The sequence below is a fragment of the Sarcophilus harrisii genome, chromosome 6, assembly GCF_902635505.1.
Source record: "Sarcophilus harrisii chromosome 6, mSarHar1.11, whole genome shotgun sequence".
NCBI classification, from domain to species: domain Eukaryota; kingdom Metazoa; phylum Chordata; class Mammalia; order Dasyuromorphia; family Dasyuridae; genus Sarcophilus; species Sarcophilus harrisii.
The window spans coordinates 128,629,561-128,653,489 of record NC_045431.1 but is presented as its reverse complement, the minus strand read 5'-3'; the positions used below and the strand labels follow the sequence as shown (position 1 = coordinate 128,653,489).

Sequence of the window (23,929 nt, the reverse complement as noted above, 5' to 3'; positions counted from 1 at the left end):
AATAGCCTCAGTACTATGCTTAGGGCTCTCTGCAGAGTTAAGGCTTAATGTTTGTTAAATTGAATCCAATTATCATTTGCCATCTAGGGGAGAGGGTGGGAGAAAGGGAGAGAAAAAAAATTAGAATACAGTTTTGTAAGGGTGAATGTTGAAAATTATCCATGTATATATTTTGAAAATAAAAAATTTTAATTAAAAAAAATTGACTCCAATTACCTTAGTTGCAATCTTTCCTCCTACAATTCGTTTCCTTCGAATGTGTGTATTGTTTCTAACACCACAGCTTATTTTGGGTAAAAGAGATTTCAAAAATTTTCTGTCTTTTGAGGGGGAAAAAAAAGATAATAGCATTATCAAAATTGAACTTAGTCCTTTCTTGATTATTCCCACTAATGGAAGGGGTCAAAATCACAGGCAATGCAATGCCATCATATTTGCAAATTATATTTGAAATTTTAGGATATTATGTAATCTCACAGAGAATATTTTCTTGATTTCATTCTCTTGGTCAAGATTTCACATTTAATTTTCTAAGTACACAGTAACTGAGGGGAGGATGGCCTAGAAAATATTGGTTATGAAAAAATCTAGACTAGAATTAAAAATGCATAATCCTCTTGCAGATAATAGAATATGCATACTGTACAGTACTACTACTATGTTCATGTTTTAAATTATTAAAGAATCACTTTTAAAAAATACAGTTCTATGGCAAAATGCTTCTTTTTTAAAAGATAAACTGTTACATATAACTGAATTTAATGTCAATGTCTATTTCAGAAGCAATTTTTAATTGTAAAGATGGAAGACTAAGAGAAGCATTATTATGTAAAGACCTAGTCAGATTATTCAGATGGAAATAAACTGAAACTGAATACTAACTAACTCCAGTAATAGCTAACATTTATATAGTACATATTATGTTCTTGGCACTATGCTAAATGATTTACAATTATTTCATCTGATCCTCACAACAACCCTGGGAGGTAGACGTTATTGATGAAATTCTGACTATGCTCCCAGCCCAGACCTGCCCGTCCCCAGTCCAAACCCCATAGAAATCCTCAGTCGCTAGCTGATAGGCACAAGTATAGGTCTACATGATGTTTAATTCCATCATCTATCAAGTCTTAGACATACCATAGAAAGCAACTAAAATATAGTATAGAACCAACAGGATGTAGACCAGGATATTAAACTAATTAATCTTTCCCCTGTAATAGCACCTACATCCTATTCTTTTTTTTTCTGGAAGGGTAGAAAATAACATTAAGTACAGAGATATTTCTGTCTTTCTTTAAACAGATCAAGGGGGCAGATAGCTGATGCAATAGTTAAGAATGCCTTGCCTCAAATCAAAAAGATTCATCTTCCTGAGTTCAAATCTGGACTTAAATACTTACTAGCTGTGTGATCCTTGGCAAGTCACTTAATTCTCCCTCAATTTACTCATCTGTAAAATGTTGGAGAAGGAAATGGTAAACCATTCTAGTATCTTTGCCAAGAAAACCCCAAATGGTGTCATAAAGAGTCAGATATAACTAAAAAGATTGAACAACAACAACAAATCAAACAATATAGTCTTGGAATAATCCAAATTTTAAATGACCCAAAGCCAAATGGAGAGGTGGAGCATGTTTACAGAAATAGATCTAGGGAATGAAATGTACAATAGGAAAAGGAGATAGTTTCTGAACCAAAATAGGATAGCTCATGAACAGCATAAATACAACATTAATGTGCACAAATTGTTATAAGAAAGCCTCCAGGGTAGATCATAGGACTACAAATTTAGAGGTAGAAGGAAGTCCAAAGTCCTCATTTTACAAATTAGAAAACTGAGGCCTGGAGAGAACAATTTGATCAAGTTTCCTGGATTGGTTAGGAGGTGGCACAGGGAGTAGAGTCGGATATGACATGGGAAGATGTGAAAGCTGAGAATTCCAATTCCAGCTCAGACATATGCTAGCTGTGTGACTCCTGGCTAAGTTACTTAATGCTTGTTTCCATTTCCTCATCTGTAATAATAAGGATGATAATACCATCATCTCCCAGGGCTGCTGTGAGGATCAAATGAGATTATATTTATAAATGCTTTGCCAATCTTAAAGCACTATATAAATGCTAACTATTATTATTATTATATAGGTAGTAGAAGCAGACCTAGAATCTAAGACCTCCCTCCAGAACTTCTTCCCCATTATTCTTTGTTATCTCACCTAATTTTATATATGAGAAAACTGAATCTCTGTAGAGGATTTATGGGAGGGCAAAGGCAAGAACTGCACATGAGAAGGTGGGCATAGAGTAGGGAAGGAAGAATTCACAAGATGACGGATCCATCAAAATTTCAAAAATATAGATCAATAAAATTATTCATTATTATAAATGCATGCATGCCCATGACAGATATACCAATATGCATAGCTTGATCAACAAGCAACAAGCAGAAAGTTTTAAATAACTTACCCTCATCCATATTAACATTCAATATTTCATCTTGTTCTACAAAAAAAAATTCACTTATTTGCACATTTTAGTCATGTGAAAATGAATAATTTAAGCTTTAATATTCTAAACATTTTATAATTTCATAATGACTTTCCTACAAACTTGTCCTCCCTTAAAAACAAAACTGAAAAAAATCTTTCTTTCACCTTCATTCCTGATCTATATAAGTTAAGATCTGCACAATTACAGATGATTACCCAGAAATTTTGGTGACTTTTGACAAGAGGATTATTACTTAATAGGCCACCTTATTCAACCCACTCATGTCACAGTTGAAAAAACTGAGGCCCAGAGAGATTAAATGTCCAAGACACATAGGCACCAAGTCTTGTGCCCTGATTTTCATATTAGATAAATGGAATAGGTAATAGAAGGAAGTTCTTTACTAAGAGATAATGCTCCTTTCTAAACTACCGTTTGATCTTCATACATTTGAAAGGTGTCACCATACCTAAATATTTAATATGTGAATCATATAAACATATCATCTTATCTCATCAAGGGATTTTTTTGCTTCTTTTGGACCAAAACTCTGTTTTCATCAGAGAGCACTGATTGAGGGATTTCTTCTGGTGAGAAATTTCTTCAATCAATGTTTAACTAACACCTTCTTTATAATTTACAGTCTTAGTGAGTTGTCTAGAATTCTGAGATTAAAGTGATTTGCCAAGCTGTAAAGGAGTGCTGAATCTTCATCATATAAAAAGCTTCCTCTCGATGGCCAGTCTTGAATCCAGGTCTTACTGGTTTCCAGACTGGCTCTCTCTATCCATTATACATTTCCTTTCTGCCTAAGAGTGTGTATATACATGTCATTCTTCAGACCTCTAGTATGCAGGAGGCAAATGCAAGTCATCTTCTTTCTTTTATATTCTTTTAAAATAACAAATGACAAATGAGGCAGCAAGGTGCTGCATGAATAGAGCACTGGACCTGAGTTCAAATTTGGCCTCAGTCATTTCTTCACTGTGTGACCCTAGGCAAGTCACTTAACCCATTTGCCTCAGTTTCCTCACCTATAAAATGAGCTGGAGAAGAAAAGGACAAATCATTAAAGGATTCCTGCCAAGAAAAACCCAAAAAGGGTCATGAAAAGTTGGTCATAATTGAACAACAAAATGCCAATAGTTCATTTTGTGTTTGTTTACTTTTTTTATTTTTAAAGCTTTTTTATTTCAAAACATATGCGCAGGTAATTTTTCAACATTGACCCTTGCATAGCCTTGTGTTTCAGATTTTCCTCTTCTTCTCTCCAGCCCCTCCTCTAGATAGCAAACAATCCAATATATGTTATCACTGTAATATTTTACAACATTTTAATGGTCAACATGAGATCTGAATGTCTAATATCCACTGTTCAGTTATGTCTCTTAAGGCAAGGATACAAAAGTGGAGATGGCAGTCCTAAAGGATGATAGCATAGCCACGATGCTACTTTGTTTCCTCACTCTTATATTCTCCAGAGTAGACTGCTGAAGGTACCTTATTATTTATGATAGAGATTACTCCAAGCCACTAGGCTTCTGAAACACTATTGAGAGCTCTTAAAGTCTTCACAGAGTTATGTCATCAGAAATATAGGACCTCAGAGTTAGAATGGATTTTAGAGGTCATGTAGGCCAAAGCAGTTCTGAATCAAAATCTCCTTTTGGTTAAGAGCTAAAAGATAATTTAGAAGTAATCAAATTCAGTCTTAATGTTACAGAGAAGGAAACTGAAGCCTTCAGAAGCTAGATGACTTAGAATCTTAGTCCCAGCTCTAGAGTTGGAAGAGGCATTGGAGGCTGTATAGTCCAGTGTGGGTTAAAAACAGCAGAGCTAGGATTTGGACCAAAATACTTTGCCATTCAGTGCTCCTACCATTATGTCACACAGTATGCCAGTTAAGTAGGCATCTGGTCTTTGCTTGGGGGTCTCCAATGAAGGGAAACCTAATACTTCAGGGCTACTTTTGGAGGCTCTTATTATTAGCAAGTTTTCCCTTATACAAAGCTTAAATTTGCATTTTTGTTGCTATTCATTGATTGTTGCCCCACAAAGTTGTTGTTGGTTTTTTAAACTATTGATTACTGTAAAAACAAAAGGAATTATAAACAGGTTAAGTCTCTTTAAAAATTTTTTATTCTAAATGAAAGTAATGATACTTTACCTTGGACTTCATGTTCAGAATTTCTAGTACCTGAAAGTAAAACATCAAAATATCACAAAACATAAAAAAAAACACAATGAAGAGAAAACCACACCAGAATGCTATATTCTATTGTTGGTAGCTAAAAACATGTATATTTTAGTATGTCAAGTCAAATCATGCTCAGATGCAGCAAATAATGGGGTTTTATATATATACCAGATCTGATATGCTATGGAGTAGAATGACCCTAAATTCAAAAAATCAAAAGCTTATTATGCTTAAATCAAAGTCTAATGCAGAGGCTTGCATCTTGGTCATCCATATAAGCCATAGGTTGCATTAACTAGGAGACAGAAGTTAGGAAGAAATCTCTCAGGGACCCAGATAGCAAGACTTATAGAGCTGTTGCTGATCTCCACTGGTAGAATAGATCAGTGAAAACACAATTCTAAATAAATATACATAGCCATCCATTTCTATATACATCTTGTATTCTATCTATATAATATAAAATAATGTATAATGTACTCTTTCAAATACTGTTCAAAATGGTGGTTTTAGTACTATATAATGAATGGTGAAATAAATGTAATATTTACCTTGAACTGAAGTTGAGGCTATCAAGTCTAGATATAATAAAGCAAGATGAAATACATATAATGCAAATATAACATTATATGATGAAAAATGACCACAATTATAGATCACATGGATTTATGCAAGCCAAATTTGAGGAAAAATACAAATAATAATACTGTATTTATAATTGTTAAATTTTCTATATACTATTTAGAATGGCAAGAGAAACTATAGAATGGATTATTTGAGTCAATATTAAATGAAAATTGTATTTGATGTACTTTTAGGAATGCTGGTAGCATTGTTTTAGAATAATTCTAGAAAAGCTTGGCAGAGCAGTGAGTCAGATGGAAAACAGGACTGGCACAGCCCTTGAGTGCTCATTAGGACTAGGATAATGATGAATGGAGTCAAAAACAAGGTCCCATACAGGGTTAAAGCAATGAGGGGAAAGCACATCCAACACATTCCCTAATCTATCCATCTATCAGCTCTTCAGGTTCTGGCCCCTACCCTGTCCAAAAATTCATGAATTTACGGTTGAATGTGAGAGTATTATTAAGAATCACCAGAAATTTTGGCCAAGTTGGTTGTGGTTTTAACTATATGTAGAATATCAAGTTTAGTTTTGGATTTAGAGGAAAAAACATTTTAAGCTCCAGACTTTACCAAGAGGCCCAATAGAGTAAAATAATCAACACTGACCCTTTCTCTCCTGTATCTCGCAAGCAATCAATCCACAGACTAAAACAAAACAGTCCCTGCTCATCAGGAGCTTACATTTTGTCAAAGGAGACTATATATAGAAAAATAAATATATACAAAACATATACAAAAACATTCTAAAGATGACTGGGATTTTTTTGGAGGGTGGGAGAGACAACTGCAGTTTGAAAAAGGATCCAAAAAGCTTGCTTTCATATAAAGGAGATATTTGAGCTAAGCTTGCTTATATATTAATACTTGCTAACTGTTTTTTTAATGACAGATAATTTACATCATTCCAATATTAACTACTTGCAAATAAGCACCAGAGGAGTAGCTGGGCAAGTATCTTGCCCAAGGGTCAAGAGCCAAAATGGCAGAATAAAGTAATTTGCCAATCTCCTAAACCGCTCAAAATTCCTTTGAATAACTCTTAACAAATTTTAGAGCATCAGAACACTCAAAAAGATGGAGTAGAACATTTTCCAGCCAAAGCCAATTTAGAAAGTTAGCAGAAAATGTCTGTGATATCAGGGTGGGAATCCAGCATGCAGTTCTAGTGTACGCTGTGCCAGTACAGCTGCAGCCGCAGCCCCACGACAGTAAGCAGGACTTGGAACGTCAGCAGAAAAAGTTGTCACCCTGTGACAACAGGGTGGGAATCCAGTGTGTAATCCCCAGCTCAGGCTGTGCCAACAAAGCCCTGATCCCAGCCCTGATCTCAGTTCCAGCACCAGCACCAGCAAAGCAGGACCCTGTTGCTTTAGCACACTGGATCTTACAGCTACAGTGGGGCACTCTTAACAGCTCCAGGGCAGAAAAAATAACATGGTAAGGTCTGTAAAAGTATCTCTGAAATAACGTGGTAAGGTCTGTAAAAGTATCTCTGAAAACAGCTGTACAAAATCCTTGCAGCTTGGGACAACGTACCCTCCACCCTAGAAACAGAGCCATGCCAAGAGTTAAAAGCCAGGATAGGAAAATGAGCAGACATCAAAAAAAATTTCTGACCATAGAAATTTACTATAGTGACAATGAAGAGCAAAACACATATTCCAAAGTCCTCTATCAAAAATAAGAATTGGACTCAGACCATGGAAGAACTCAAGAGATTTTGAAAATCACAGTAAGAGAGATGGAAGAAAAATTAAGAAAAGAATTGAGAGACGTGGAAAAGGAAATACAAAGAAACTAATGAGGAGAAGAATGCCTTAAAAAGCAAAACTGACTAATTGGGAAAAGAAGTATAACAGCTCACTGAAGAAAATAATTCCTTAAAAATTAGAACTGAGCAAATGGAAGCTAATAACTTTATGAGAAATACAATAAACCATTACAAAAAATAAAAAATAGAAAAAAAGGTGAAATATCTCATTGGAAAAGCAATTAATCTAAAAAATTAGATCCAGGAGAGATAGGTTAAACATTATAATCTACATGAAAGTCATAATAAAAAAAGTGCTTGGAGATAATCTTTCAAGAAATTATTACAGTCTTGACATTGTACAACCAGAAGGCAAAATAGAAATTGAAAGAATTCACTGATCACCTCCTAAAGAAGAAAATATTACAAGCATCCAGAAAGAAACCATTTAAGCATAGTAGAACCACGGATAGGATAACATAAGGTTGAATAGCTTCTTCACTAAAGAATGGAAGGGCTTGGAATATGATATTCCGGAGAGCAATGGAGCTAGGATTACAACTAAGAATCACCTACTCAGCAAAACTGAGTAAAATCCATTAGGGGAAAAGTGGAAATTCAATGAAATAGAGGGTTTTCAAGTATTCATGATAAAAAGACCAAAGCTGAATAGAAAATTTGATTTTCAAATACAGGATTCAGGAGAAACATAAGGAGGTAGTCAGGAAAGTGATATCATAAGGGACTTAATAAGGTTTATTTGTTTACATTCCTACATGGGAAGATGATACTTATCACTCAGAATTTTCTCATTATTATTATTATATTGAAGGAGTATATATATATATATATATAGAGAGAGAGAGAGAGAGAGAGAGAGAGGGCACAGGTGTGAGTTAAATATGAAGGGATAATATCTAAAAAACTGATGAAATTAAGGGGTGAGACAGAAGAATAAACTGGGAGAAAGGGAAAAGGAGATGTGGAATGATGTAAATTATCTGCCATTAAAAAAAAACAGGCAAGAAAAAGCTTTTATAGTAGAAGGGGGAGGAATGGGTGAGTAAATGAACTTTTCTCCCATCAGAACTGGTTCAAATAACTTAACTCAATATAGGTACAGAAATTTATCTTACCCTGAAGGAAAATAGGAGGGGAATGGAATACAGTAAGGGGGAAGGGTGATAAGAGAGAGAACATAGTGGGGAAGGGAGTGATCAATAGCAAAACACTTTTGAGGATGGAGAGGGTAAAAGAAGAGAGAGAATAGAATACATAGGGAGAAATTCAATTAGCAATAGTAATTGTGAAAAGAATTCTGAAGGAAATTTCTCTGATAAGATCTTATTTCTCAAATATAGAGAGAACTGAGTGAAATTTATAAAAAATTAAGAGCTATGCCCTAAAAGATATATCTATGCTCTATAAATTCATGCATATCCTTTGATATAACTATACCACTATTAGGCATGAATGCCAAAAATTTTTTAAAAAGCTTTTTCTTTTTTTTAAAGGAAAAGAATTTATATGTACAAAAATATTTGTAGCAGCTCTCTTCTCGAGACAAAAAGTTGGAATATGAGGGACTGACTCTCAATTAGGGAATGATTAAATGAATTGTGGCATGTGATTGTCATGAAATATTATTGTTTGATGGGAAATGATGACCAGGATGGACCTGGAAAGTCCTCTGTAAACTCAAGAAAAGTGAAATGTAGTATATACAAAGTAATAGCAATGTTCTAGGATGATGAGCTATAAATAACTTTGCAATTCTCAGCAGTAAAATGATCCATGACTATTCTGAAGCTCTTGTGATGAAAAATCCTATCCATACCCGAAAGAAACTGATTGTGTGTCTGAATACAGATTAAAGCATACTTTCTCTCTGCCCTCCCCTCAATTTATTTATTATTTTTTGAGGTTTTGGGTTTTTTAAAATTAGAGTGGGAGATCTATGTTTTCTTTCACAACATGACTTTTATGAAAAAAAAGTGCCTTATAAATATAATCTCAACAAATAAATAAATGGAATCTCATTTTGTCCTTACAACAACCCCAGGAAATAGGTGCTAATATTACTCACATTTTATAGATGAGGAAACTGAAATAGATGGCAGTTCAGTAATTTGTCCCAGAGGCACAAAGCTAATAAATATCTGAGATTGAATTTAAATTCAAGTATTTTTGACTTAACATCAGAATATTTACCTTGAACTTCAGAGTGCTCCACACCTAGAAATAAAGCACAAATATTTCAATGTAGCAGAGACATTTTTTTAAGAAAACTGAAATGTTTAAAAAAATGATGCCAAATCAGTATTATATGCATTCACATATATCTATATAGTCCAGCATTAACGATATGACAAAATCTGTTGTATACCAAATTTATAGTCAACTTATAACCTGCACTACTAAATGAAGGGTGTGCACCAGATAAGGGAAATCTCAGAAAGAATTCATAATCTATTTTAATAATTATTTCCATTCTTTTCCCAGCCCTTTCTTTACAAGAGATGCTAAGGAACAGCTATTATCATCAGTATTAAAAAAAATATGAACTATTGACTATCTTCAGCTCTTCCTTGCTTTTCTCTGGCAGTATAACAATGAGAGCTCTGCCAATAGGCAAGGGCCACAGATTGCACCCAAGAATGGTAAATCTCTATCTGGATTAGAGGTAGTGATGTATCAACTTCAGATATCTTTAATTATTTGATATGACAGTTATATAGGTTCTTATTTTGTAGCTAATGACATCTGACTAATTCTTTTCTTTTCTTTTTTCTTTTTTTTTGCTGAGGCAATTGGAGTTAAGTGACTTGCCCAGGGTCACACAACTAGGAAGTGTTAAGTATCTAAGGTCACATTTGAACTCAGGTTCTCCTGACTTCAGGGCTGGTGCTCTACCCACTGTACCATCTAGCTGCCCCTGGCTTATTATTTCTGATAAACTAACAAAGCACATACCTACAACTTTGGCTTGAAATTATTTATATGTTAAGAATAAAACAAAAAAATTTTGCTGGGCTTGAATGGACAATCTCAAATGTTGTAGTTTTAACTGCCAGAAATTGTCTTACCAGTAGGAGGAAAAAATGGGAAAAAAAAATATTTTTGTCCTCATCTCTAGGAATTCCTTTGCTATAATCTTGAGGATAGAAATGACATAAGGAATGGTTTGAAGGAACATGGAAGTATATTTGAATTCTACCTACCAGCATGTTTCAATTTAAACTTTGCTAATTCTGAGAAATGAAATTTTGCTAAGTACACTCTCATACTGAAGGTGCCAACTTCTAATTAGTACAAAAACATCAGTAACAATCATCCAGGCATACCTATCATGAAGAAAAAGTTTGCAACAGTAATTATATTCCAATCATCCCTCCAGTCCATGTGCTGGGAAGCAAAGGGAAGGCTGATCTTGGCATTTCAATGTTTACTTGTATGCTCCTTGGATAGTGACACTACATTTTTTTTTAACTCAAGTTAACGAATCAACATGTATTATGTGCTAGACATTGTGCTAAGCATTTGGGATATAAAGACAAAAATTTCTTGCTTTCAAAAATTTCAGCATAATGGGAGAAATAAGGGAGCACTATAGTGCATGTAAATAATAAGAGTTTGGGAATCCCTATATTGGATAGATAAAGCAGAATATCACATTAATCTAAATATAGATTATACCTCTTCCTTCCCAGTTTCCCATTCTAGTTTGGATATGGAACCCAGAGTATCTGTATGTGTATATCTAATCTATATCTAGATATATAGATTAGATATAGGTAGATATAGATATAGATATATAGATATCCCTCATTTTTGGTGGAGACAATTGTCTTCAAGGAGGCAGGGCTAAGGAGAGGAGTTCTTCCTTCCTTCCTTAAGGAATGACACAAAAAAATTTCAGATCCTGTTCAGGGAGAGACCCAAGCAGAAAGAACAAACCTTGGAAATCTGTGACATGGTGGGAAGTTGACTTTCTTCTATATATATAAACTTTGAAACTTTATTTTCTCTCTAGAGCTCTCTGGATATCTCCTTGAACTGTTTTTTTTTCAGTGTACATAAATTATTTTCCTTTCAGAGGTAGTTTATTTTAGAGATGAGACCTATATTCAGACTAATACAGGTAAGTGATTATAAAGTTCCAAATTACCTTCACAGTTCATTTCATCATCTCCGCTAATGCAGTCCAGTTCACCATTACATTGATATTTTTTTGGTATACAAACACCTGATTTACAAAAGAAACTTCCACTTCTACACCCTGTAAGAAAAAAAAATGTATGTGTGTATACATTACATGTGTGTTATATATTATAGGTATGCAAAGGGTTGTCATTTCTTAAAACTGAAGAAAATGATTTTCAAGTGAATTTATACTTTCTTTTAAATCAAGGAGGCAAGTAACCTAAATACTAATACTGACTTTGCTACTAATAAGTTATGTAATCGTAAACAGTTCTTTAGTCTCTCTAGATATCAGGTTCTCATTCTACAGAATGCAAGGGTCAGACTCTGTAGCTGCTAAGGTCCTTTCTTGCTCTAAGATTCCATGAATTGAAATATATATATATATATATATATATATATATATATATATATAGTATTTTGCTCTTAGAAAAAGCTATTGTTCACATCATCCCAAAAAGTCCTATTACATTAATTTCACAGTCTTATCAGTGCAGGTAGGTGTTGGTTTAGCCATACCTTGAAGGACAGTCCTATGATCTCCCCTTCCCCCTAGACACATATATACACACATGTACATACACTCACATATATAAAAATGTGACTAGATTGATGGAGAGACTTCTGAGAAAGAAAAGATAGAGATTTACCTCTTGATATGGTACCCCAACATGGCACTTGATTCTTAGTACTTGATGTTCTAGAGACCAGTAAGGATGAACTCATAGTATGAGATAATTCTTAATTAAGATGAGTTGAAATTTTATCTCAATCCTAGGTCACAGAACCTTTTAACTTAGTGTTCTATTGCTTAAACTTATCTGGATGACTTCCCTGAGTTACTGCTTTCTTTGGCAAATAAATCTGCTTGCTAACCATGATTGTATTTTGTCTAATAAAGCATTTAGTGGGAGGAAAACTAAACTGATTGAGACTAACTAAAGGGTTAGCCTCCAAGTGTGGGGTGAGACTATTTCTTCCTGAAATGACTAGAGAAAATGGCTTTTATACTAACTTTCTCCCCCTAAAAAAAGAATATACATACAAACTATAGATTTCAGATATATAATAGATATACTGTAAATCCAAGCCCAATCACCTCCTTGAAATTGGAGAAGGATGGTGTGAATACCCAACCATGGTAATCCTTATAAAGTATGAAATCTATTCTTTAAAGAAAAGCAGAATGATGGGGGATATTTCAGATCTATCTAAAATCCCTATTACACATGTATGTACTCCTATACTTCTACCTAGTAAAGTGTATTTTAAAAGTTACATGTATTTGTACCTTTACAACATAGCTCATCACTTTGGTCTCCACAATTATTGATGCCATCACAAGTTTTCTTCTGTGGAATATACTTCCCATTGACACACTGGAATGAATCACTGAAGAGGTCTGCTAAGCAAAGGTTAAGAAAAACTTCCTTCAACATTTATTCACTTGGTGCCTGGATTTTCCATTTAATTTGGGAATAAAAATGAGATATTCATCAAGTGACAAAGGTGCTGGAATTTCAGTGTAATACAGAAGTTCAAGCATAAATACAGCCATCAGAGACCTCAAAACTCACCTAATCCAATCCACTAACTTTATAGACAATGAAACTGAGACCTAGAGTGATTTGGTAGCTTCTTTTTGGTAAGAAGCATAACCAGGAATTGAACTAGGATATCTGAATCCAAATACAGCCCTTTTTGTGCTACATCACACTGCCTTCAATGAATAAATGTCTTCTGTGAGGTCCTATGGAATGAAATTCAATCTAGGAAATTGTTAAAGGCAATTTCTACTTTCTGAGGAAGGGCTTGACTTCTACAGTCAGGTGCGACTTAAACTTACTGCTAGATGATGGCATATCCTAATTCTCATTCTTTATTAAAAATCTCTGTTTTCCTTTCAGGTAACAACACAGATATTCTCTCAGAGGATATCATTACTTCTGCTTTATCATATAAATACCAAAGCTACTCCAAAACCTAGATAGTGTCTCTAAATTTAGTCACATTTAGAAGCTCCCAGGCACTAAGCCTCAGCACATAAGAAAACTTTGCCAACAGGTACTCTGTTATATCAAGTAAGTACAAAGATTAGCCAAGGGATCTATCAACATTAATTTGCAGTAGCAGAGTTGTTGAGTTAGTTTTCTTGTCATATTTTATCTCATGAACATAGAATGGAAGTAAATAGTTGTCTCTTACAGTAGCCAAGCTGGGCTAATGATAGGCTCATGCCATGATTTAAATACTATCTCTCCAACAAAAAATTTAAATTGGTATTTGCATGGTAATTGAAGGTTTCTGGGAATATCTTGGAAGAAAGAGGCTATAGAAACATTAAAGAATCATATTTGTTATCCAAGTTTCCTTCAAAGAATAGCTCAAATATCATTTCATATGTGGGGCTCTTGTCTTCTAGTGCCCTCCTCCGCCAAAAAAAAATTACATTCCAAATGTTTTTGTATATATTTTTATGGCCATATGCATACATGTTGTCTTTTTCATGTAATAATAGCATAGGTTGACAAAAATTAGGTTTAAAATAGTTTAGAGGTTTGCAGAAATTTTAAAAAGCTACATAGTTTTGAAAAGTGCTTTCTATGTTATTTTATCTTATCATGCCTTGACTTTTGCAATAGCCTTCTTGTTGACTTTCTATCTCAGGTCTCTGATCCCTTTCAATTCATTCTCCACTCAGCTGCCAAATTTGTTTTCCTATAAGTCTGACTATGTCAGCCCCATATTCAATAAACTCTAAGGGCTCTCACCAGGATCAAATATAAACTCCTCTGTTTGGCTTTTCATAATCTAGCACAATGCCTGGCACATAGTAGGTGAATAGATAACTGACAGCAACTATTTGACTGTCTTTGCATAGAAAGGAGCAGTACAATCCTAAGCCTATAGTGGTAAATATATAAATTCCTATCGACTGATTGATTGATTAACCTCTGAAATTTACATCATTAATGTCTTTATTTGTGATTGTTAAAGGGCAATTTTGCCTTTGCCAGCATCTTACATCTGAGCTTAGAGTACATATTTTTAGTAATGGATTGATTAAAATAACTAACATTTATATAGCACTTAAGATGTGCTAGACACTGTGCTAAATAAACAATGATTATCTCATTTAAGCTTCTTAAGAGGTAGGTGCCCCATTTTTCTCAATTTTACAGCTGAGGCAACTTAGATGAACCTGAGGTTATGATTTGCCTGGGGTCACATCACTCCAGGCCCAGAGCTTTGGCCACTGAACTACCTAGCTGCCCCTGAATCAAGGACTAGAGGTAAAGTATGATAAGAATATTAAGCAAATGTTCTACCAACCTGCTTCTTGTGTATGACATACTACACCAGCCAAATCCTTGCTATTAGCCTTTCTTTTTATTAAAACACATTCTGCCAAAGTAGTCTCCAATCCTCTACAATTTGCTTCTAAACAGTCAGTGATCTTGACATCAACATCATCAGGGAAATTAAATGTTTTCTTATGATCAACAGCTCCTCTGAAGGGATATAAACAACTAAATTAGTAAATATAATACGAGAGAGAGAGAGAGAGAGAGAGAGAGAGAGAGAGAGAGAGAGAGAAAGAATAAGTAAAACAGTTGAGGATAGCTTGCTAACTTTGCATTAATTAATCCAATTAATTAAACTATCAGTTTTTGAACTGTCTCAATGTTTGAATGACATTAATTTTCACTACATGACATTTATTTTTTTCATTTTAAAGGATTTTTTTATTATTATAGCTTTTAATATACAAAACATATGCATGAGTAATTTTTCAACATTGATCCTTGCAAAAAGTTCTGTTTAAACTTTTTCCCTCCCTCCTCTAGATGGCAGATAGTCCCATACATGTTAAATATGTTAAAGTATATCTTAAATACAAAATACACTACATGAGATTTAGAAAAAGTTTCCAGAAGAGTTACATAGTATAGGGGAAAGATTATAGCCTTGAAATACTGGCATTCAAGAACTACATTTTGGACAAATCACTTAATCTTCTCTAGGACTTAGTTTGCTCATTTGTAAAATAAAGTTATGAATACTTCTTTGTCGATTTCACAAGGTTGTTAAGAGGATCAAATGAAAATTTATATATATATATATATATATATATATATATATATATGTATGAAAGCCCTTTGAAAATTATAAGATGTGAAAAGTATGATATTCTATGGTGATTTAAGTTAAGTTAAAATTAAAGAGTGAACTGTTTTTTAAGAATAAGATCAACTTTAATTTTCACTTCTGAATTTTCTTCCTCTATCTCTTTCTCCTTTTCCTGACTATTAAAAAAATATTATAGCAGCTTGTTATTAGAGGTGACTTTATGCCAGCTTGCAAATACCTAAGCAAGGAACATTCCTGTGCCACTGCTTATGCACTTACCACACTTGTGCTGGTTCCTCCTTGCCTAGAGCCACATCTTAGCAGCATAGGTTCCCTCAACCTTCCACAACTCAGATCCCAGAGTCCCCATTTTGGGTTTAGCATATGCCTAAACCACATAAATAGTGTAACTTATATGAAAAATTCTGAGGGAGCTGCTTCATATGTGTTGAAATTATCCGCTGGTCTGCCCTGTGGTCCAGAGAGATATTCTTGCATTTGCATCTGAAGATAAAGGTCTCTTTCACTCACAACAGGTGATATACTATGTAGTAAGCAGGGAAGGCCTGAGGATCACCACTTCTCTCATGTGGGACTCGTGACCTCAAGAAACAGGACTAAAGTTTTGTTCTTTTCATATGTGAACTTTTCTATTCTAGTTACAGGGAATGAAATCTCCAACTCAGGAGCTCAAACCATGAAGATTCAGTTTGTAGGAGTCCAAATAACTAGACCAGGCATAGCAGTTAGCTTAGCAAGGAAGCTCTAAGGAGCAAAGGTCTAAGACTAGCCCAGTTGAGTTCTAGACTTGAATTTAGTGGGAGTGTAATCCCTCTTCTCTTCCAGAGACTGAAGTGGTATGGGTCGGGGTCATACCCCCCCAAGGTACTAAAGAAAATAATTACATTTTTATATGATAAATGATTACTATACTTTTCAACTAAATATCCAATGCAAAAGTTAATACCATGTAAAATGGTTCAATGAAAGGAGATGTTAATCACTGGGGTCCTAAAACTGGGGGAACAAAATAGATGGGGGCTCTGGTTCAGGATACTAAAGAATCCTTGGAGGAAGAAATATTGGAAGATGTCATAGAATATAACAGATGTGACCCTTCATATTACCTGTTGAAAGATTTGACTATGTCAAGGACTTTGGCTTTTTAAGTCTTCACTAGATTTGGCTGCTGAGGAAGTGTCTTTGCACCTGAAAGAATTTATCAAGTCATATCTTCACAAGAATTGCTCCCACTGATGACATATGATGGATGATGGCTAGGATAGAAGTTATGGGAAAGGCAGATAGAAGCAAGGTGATTGGTCTGGGAATGGTGTTGCTATACCTGAGGCTGGGCTAAAGGTTCTCACCTATCTCATTAGGGAGGAGTTATTCTAACAGGTAGAGGGAATAATTCAACTTGCTTGGCAAATTGGGTCTCCTATTTGTCCTGAAGAGTGCTTTCCCACATCAGCTAGGCTAGCTTGTCTATCTAGTGAGAGGCAGTTGTTGGAGGGTTTCTCCCCTGAATTATAGTTGTCATTGATGGACTGGAAATAGAGTGAGTGGTTCAGAGACTGCTGCTATTCCTAGTTTATCTCCATCTGGGTCTGAGGGTATGTAATGGTTGAGGTAGCAACTCTGGTTTGACTCACTTGGGAGAATGTGAATGAGAAAAATGTTAAAATAGTTGAAAGGGAGAAGATTGTGGGAAGATGTGGTTATAAGCCAGGAATTCTCCAAGTTCTCCAGACTTCCCCTACAAACAAGATAAAATAATGGCTTAGAGAAAATGTAAGTAGTTTAAAAACAAGAGTTTTCACCTATCCTACAAAATGGGGACTCTGGGGTCTGAGTTGTAGAAGGTTGAGGGAACCTATGCTGCTAAGAGGTGGCTCTAGGCAAGGAGGATCCAGCACAGGTATGGTAAGTGCATAAGCAGTGGCACAGGAATGCTCCTTGCTTAGGTATTTACAAGCTGGCAGAGTTCTTGATTTCAGTTCTAGGCCATAGGGAAGAACTAAAGGAGGACCTGAAACCAGAAGTACTATCCCCCACACCCCAGGACTAGAAGTGACTAAAGTCACCTCTAGTAACAAGCTGCTATAAATTTTTTTTTAATGGTCTGGAAAAGGAGAAAGGACCTAACCATAGAGAATTACTATAGGAATAGAAAAGATGGCAATATCCTTTGAAGAAGGATACTGAAGCAAAAAAAAAAAAAAAAAAAAAAAAAGTTTCCTACACCAAAGTAGGAACACCAAAAGAATTCATAGAACAATTTAAAAAAAAAAAAAGGCTTCAAAAAACAAATGAGGATGATCAATTCTGATGGACCTGGCCATCTTTAGCAATGAGATGCACCAAATCAGTTCTAATGGAACAGTAATGAACTGAACCAGCCACACCCAGGGAAAGAATTCTGGGAGATGACTAAGAACCATTACATTGAATTCCCAATCCCTATATTTTTGTCTGCCTGCATTTTTGATTTCCTTCACAGGCTAACTGTACAATATTTCGGAGTCCTATTCTTCTTGTACAGCAAAATAATGGTTTGGACATGTATACTTATTTTGTATTTAATTTATCCTCTAATATATTTAACATGTATTGGTCATCTTGCCATCTAGGGGAGGGGATGGGAGGAAGGAGGGGAAAAATTGGAACAAAAGGTTTGGCAATTGTTAATGCTGTAAAATCACCCATGCATATAACTTGTAAATAAAAAAGCTATTAAATTTTTTTAAAAAACCAAATGAGAGAAACTGAAGAAAAATTAAAAACCAATCCAAGAAACACAAGATTATGAAAAGAAAGTCAACCAACAGAAAAAGGAGATCCAGAATCTGAGGAAAGAAAATTAGGATTGAAAGCCAATGAAGTTGTAAGAGACCAAGAAATAATAAAACAAAATATAAAGAATGAAAAAAAAGAAGAGCATATGAGACATCTCATAAGAAAATGGAAAACAGATCAAGAAGAGAAAATATAAGAATAAAAGGATTCCATGAAAGATATGATCAAAAAAAGACGTGATACAATATTATAATAAATTGAAGAAAACTTTGCTGAAGTCTTAGAACAAAAAGGAAAAATAGAAAAAAAAATTCACTAATCACCATCTCAGCGAGATCCTATGAGGAAAACCTATAGGAACATCATAACCAAATTCTGAAACCCCCAAGTCAAGGAGAAAATTTTATGAGCAACAAGAAAAAAAGCAATGCAAATATGGGGGAGCCATGATTAGAGTCACATAAGACCTAGCAATGACTACATTAAAACACCACAGGTCTAGGAACATTATATATGGAAAAATAAAAGAACTGAAGTTGTAGTCAAAAATATCATACCCAGAAAAGTTAAGCATGTTCCTGAATGAAAAAAAAAGATAGTCATTGTATTGCCAAACTTTAAGATTTATAATAGATCCCAAATTTTAAATTACAAACTTGCAAAAAGATCTGAACTTAATAGAAAATCTGTCATGCAAGAGCCAAAAGAAACATAAGATAAACATCAAAGACTAACCTACAAGGGACTTAGTAAAGACAAACTGTGTATGTATTACATGTGGAAATGTAAACTATATATATATATATATTTATTCACTATACTGAACTGAGTATGTTGTGATTCTAAAAAACAAAATCATGTAGGAAAAGGTAAAAAAAGAGTATTTATGAGATGGAGGTGGAAGAATTGACACCGAAACTAGAATTTATTATGTAAAAAAAAAAGTCAGAGATAGTCATCATGATCTCAGCCAAATTTAAAGCTAAAACAAATTTAATTAAATCTATGTTTATGCTTGTGAATATACATTTGTGTGTGTGTGTGTGTATTTATAGACATCTTGAGGGAGGTAGAGGAAGGAAGGGAAAAAAGAATAAAGTAAAAATTATACAACAGAGAACAAAAGAAAACTTATATGGAAGCAAAAAAAGGAAAACTCAGAATATAAAGTGTAGTATTTATTATAAAGACTTTCTTGAAATGGAAAATTTATTGCTTGAATTTTGAATCATGTCATATTCTGCTGTGCGCATGGTAATTTTTTTTTCTATTTTCTATTTAAGTTTAAAATAAAGAAATGAATGAATAAAAAGTAGATGGTGTATCAAGAAGCCTGTAAACATATGGATGAGTTCTCTGGATGTATTAAAGGTTTAGAAGAAAGAAGGGCTGGAAACCCCCCCCCCTTTTTTTTTTTCTTAATTAAGTAAAACCTAAAAGAACAATATAACAGTTAGGTAATTAATATTAAATTACTATATAAGGTGTGTGACCACAGATTAGAAAATCAGTAAATGCACAAATGGAGCCACAAACTCAAATCGGTGAAACAATAATAATTTTATAATTTTTTTTAATGCACTTACCCTTTAAACCCACGATATAAACAGGCCACATTTGCTTCAATTATGCTCCAATTTTTTTTACATATGAATGATGTAGCATTCCCAAGTTTTACTTCAACAAACCCCTCTGACTCTGTATTTCCATACTTCAAAGAAAGATCAAATTGACCTAAAAAAAGAAATCCAGTCAATTAGCAAGCCTAAAGCATTCACTTCCACTGAGTCACTACCAAGTTTTGGGGTAGGAGAACTAATAAGGAATTACTTCCTTGCTCAGCTAGGCTGACATTCCTCCAGGCTGCTGCATGATTTCCTCATCAGATATGGCTTTTATTGCCATTGATTCTAGGGATCAGAGTTGTCAATGGTACCTTGGGTGTTCTCCTCCTGTTCTCCTGATTACCTGAGTATTCCCATTTCAAGATACTTCTTCATCTAAGATAAAGAAAGAAGAAATCTAATAGATACAAAGGCACCCATTCATTTTTGGGTCCATAGATGAAGGAATTGTCCCAGTGCTCTACACCCCGTAACCTTTTGTTATACCCTCAGTTTCAACTCAAAAATCAACAAAAACATTTTTCATCATTATACCATAAGCTACCAGAAAACTGTCAGATGATACCTATAAATACTTTTGAGGGGGCCAGCAAGTCTACCAAGATTCCACACAAGCTGGAACTAGGTACAGCAAAGCCCCAAGGACTTAGCCTTTGCCTTACCCATTTACTTTACTCATTACATATGAAATATTTGGACTTAAGCTACAAAGATACACATACACTATATAAATGCAACTTCAAAATACTCTTTGCAGAAATAAAACAAGACAAATATTAAATAGCTAAAGAACTATTCAATATAGATGGCTGGGTTATACCAATAAAATAAAAATGATGTTACCTATATAAATCTGCTGATTTAGTGTTATATCAATCAATTACCAAGGAATTACTCATAGAACTTGACAAAATAACAATAAAATTAATTTGAAGGAACAAAACATCAAAAATTTAAAAAGAAAAAAGTAGGTTTAGCATGATAGGATTTCAAACTATAATATCACAAAATAGTAATCATGAAAAATGATTATTAGTTAGTTGTTAGTTTACTATTATTTTTTAAAATGGAGAAGTGAATAACCACAATGGGTCACTATTTGATAAGCTCAGTAAGACAAGCTTACTTGTCTTATGGACATGACTGTTTTATAAGAACTGCTTAAAAAACTGAAAAACAGAAAACAAATTTATATATTTTTTCAAGTACTATATGTTACATTAGTATATATCACACACAAAAAATTAGAGAATGAAAGGAGATACCTTGCTTGACTACACTTATTTGTTACAACAATGAAATTTTAATAAGTTTAAAATGACAATATACAAGGTAGAATTCATAAGATTTTTTCATATGGGCTGAAATGTAGAAAAAGTTGATGAGTGGTACAAATGAGGTTTGTAATACTCAAAAGCAAATGAACATTAAAATCAAGGATACTGGGACAAGAGCTGACTCTGACAGCTAAGAAAGTTAGAAATCAGACTGGCAAAAATTTAAACAAATATGTCACACCATGACAAAGATAATTTTATTCAGATCCTTATTTTGCTCTAATCAGTAATAAGTTTAGAGTGATTCCATAAGAGAAAATGATTAGCATTATACTTATCTAGAAATAGTAATATATAATCAGTCTAGTTAACTAATATTTTATAACATATTTTACATATATTATGTTTAAGAATAATTAAATAAGACACTTTCTCATAATAGATCCCAAATTTTAAATTACAAGTTTTAAGTTCACTGGTCAATAACTTCTTATAAAGCTCAAGTATGTTTTAAAGTTCACTTACCTAACAAACAAGAATGCTGATATCGTTTTGGGTGAGGAGTGCATATCTAAGCTGAGTGTTGGTAGAATGTCCTAATGTGATATGAAAATTCCCCCAACTTCTTTTTGTACCTCTGAACTACCCTCTCTTGCTCAACATGAGGAGGGACTCATCTTATGAACGATTAGTGGAGAAGACCCTTCCTTGCCTTGCCCATCCTGTTGGATGGGCATTGATTCTAGGGAACCATGCTAATGCATCATTTCTGATTCCTCCTGGAAAGTTAAAATTAATAAGACTTTGTATTTTATTTTGTCTCTTCTGTGTCTCTAAGTATTAATCAATAAAAACTAAGGACCTGGAGAAAAGGGGCATCTCAGATTGTGAGGAAGATCTGAGGGCCACTTCATTAGAGGGGAGCATCCTTTAATAAAGTACTACTGGGCTTGGAATTCTACCTCTGTGGTTTTTCTTGCAGTGAACAATTGTGGACACCACAACTACATACCACAGTAAGCTTCAAATTGACACAAGACACAAAAGTTTATGATATATATTTCTTTTGGTACTTTGCTGTTCTTGTTCTATGTGGACGTTTTCTTTTTTCTTTCTATTTGTGAAATCTCTCTTTTTTAAAAAATTAAAGATTTTTATTTATAAAACATATATATTGGTTAATTTTTCAACACTGACCCTTGCAAAATCTTGTGTTCCAAATTTTCCCCTCCTTCCCCCACCTCCATCCTTAGATGGCAAGTAATCCAATATATGCTAAAACACATGTTAAATCCACTATATGTATACATATATAGAGAGTTATCTTGCTGCACAAGAAAAATCGGATCAAGAAAGAAAAAAACAACTGAGAAAGAAAAAAAATGCAAGCAAAAAAACAACAGAAAGTATGAAAATACTATGTTGTGGTCCACACTCAGTTCCCACAGTCCTTTCTTTGGGTGTAGCTGGCTCTCTTCATCACAAGATTATTGGAACTAATCTAAATCATCTCATTGCTGGAAAAAGCCATGTCCATCAGAATTGATCATCATATAATCTTGTTGCTGTGTATAATGACCTCCTGGTTCTGTTCATTTCACTTAGCATCACTTCGTAAGTCTCTTCAGACCTCTCTAAAATCATCTTTATGTAGACATTTTCTAATGCCACCTTGTACTATGACTACCAACTTTCTGCTTAGTCTACTGGTCCTCCCTGAATTCATAGCTTTCATTTCAGCACATTTTATTTTATCTTTGTTAACATTCCCTTTTCCCTTTCACTTATGTTTTATATTGGTCTGTTAATTGTCCCTAATCATTAGCCCACTCCTTTATCCCAAGTGAGAGAGAGGAGTTCCTGAAGACTATTTTTATGTTGAATATTAGAGTTTTCCTACCTTGGCCAGTGCAAGTTCCATTAGTTAAAAACTTTGTTTTTGGATAAATGCATTCATGACTCTTTAGCTGACAATAATTATTATAGGTTTTTCCAGTAGTTGAACACACCAACATAACAGCCTTTGGACACTGGTAAGGAAGTTTGCAAATGCAACTTCCCTCAATACATTTTTCCCATGGCTGGCAGAAGACTTTTTCACAAGATTGATGTGTGTATTTTTCTTTTAAGCATTTTTCATCTAGAAGATCCTCTTGAACTAGTGTTGGATTCTATAAAACACAGATAGGCATTAAGTTGACATCATAAAGGAAACAAGACCTTTAAAACAGATGAGATCTGTGATTCTAAAATCAACATAAAATTCTTTTATTTGAAATTACGCTCATGACAAGACAATATTTAGCATTTTTTAAAAATTAAAGCAACTAATTTAAGGTATTTAAGTATTTTAAATATGTTTCTAAGCTAATTTGTCTAACACTTTTAGTGTTCCTATAGTGAAGTGGAAAGAGAGCTGGCTTTATTTCATGAGGATCTGGATTTAAAGTCTTGCCTCTATGGTTATATGATCAGGAGGAAATTATTTAGACTCTCAGTGACCCCACACAATTCTCAAAGATTATAAATTATAGCTAATCTGCTAATAAAGTTTTTTACACTGGGAGTTTTCTACACTTAGGATATCATAGCTCAAGACACCCTTTCCCCTCCAAAAAAAGGAGAAAGAAAATTTGGGCCCTTTTTAATAAATACTTGTTTTTACTGGAAATGAATGCTATTTCCTAGAATACAGGCTAGGTCCTTTTGGCTTGAAATCTATGAACTTGACATTAAGGGAGAAATAAATTGCTACAGTTCTTAAATTTGAATATATCTTTACAAGAAAAAAAATTAAAATATTTTTCTATTGTTTAATCTTATT

At 34.0% G+C, this 23,929-nt stretch overlaps 1 protein-coding gene across 3 annotated transcripts in view; it reads right to left on the bottom strand.

The window, feature by feature from the left end:
• Positions 1 to 23,929, bottom strand: part of CFI (complement factor I) — a 39,789-nt gene that overhangs the window by 13,825 nt on the left and 2,035 nt on the right. The window contains exons 2-11 of one of the 3 annotated variants that reach the window (XM_031941465.1): positions 23,006 to 23,276; positions 19,790 to 19,937; positions 14,607 to 14,785; positions 12,565 to 12,678; positions 11,239 to 11,349; positions 9,282 to 9,305; positions 5,242 to 5,268; positions 4,661 to 4,690; positions 2,470 to 2,505; positions 217 to 320 (exon numbers count right to left, since the gene is read on the bottom strand). In XM_031941465.1, the coding sequence (XP_031797325.1) occupies positions 217 to 320; positions 2,470 to 2,505; positions 4,661 to 4,690; positions 5,242 to 5,268; positions 9,282 to 9,305; positions 11,239 to 11,349; positions 12,565 to 12,678; positions 14,607 to 14,785; positions 19,790 to 19,937; positions 23,006 to 23,276 (1,044 nt within the window). The remainder of the gene's footprint in view (positions 1 to 216; positions 321 to 2,469; positions 2,506 to 4,660; positions 4,691 to 5,241; positions 5,269 to 9,281; positions 9,306 to 11,238; positions 11,350 to 12,564; positions 12,679 to 14,606; positions 14,786 to 19,789; positions 19,938 to 23,005; positions 23,277 to 23,929) is intronic. The other 2 variants (XM_031941466.1, XM_031941467.1) reach the window with 2 other exon arrangements.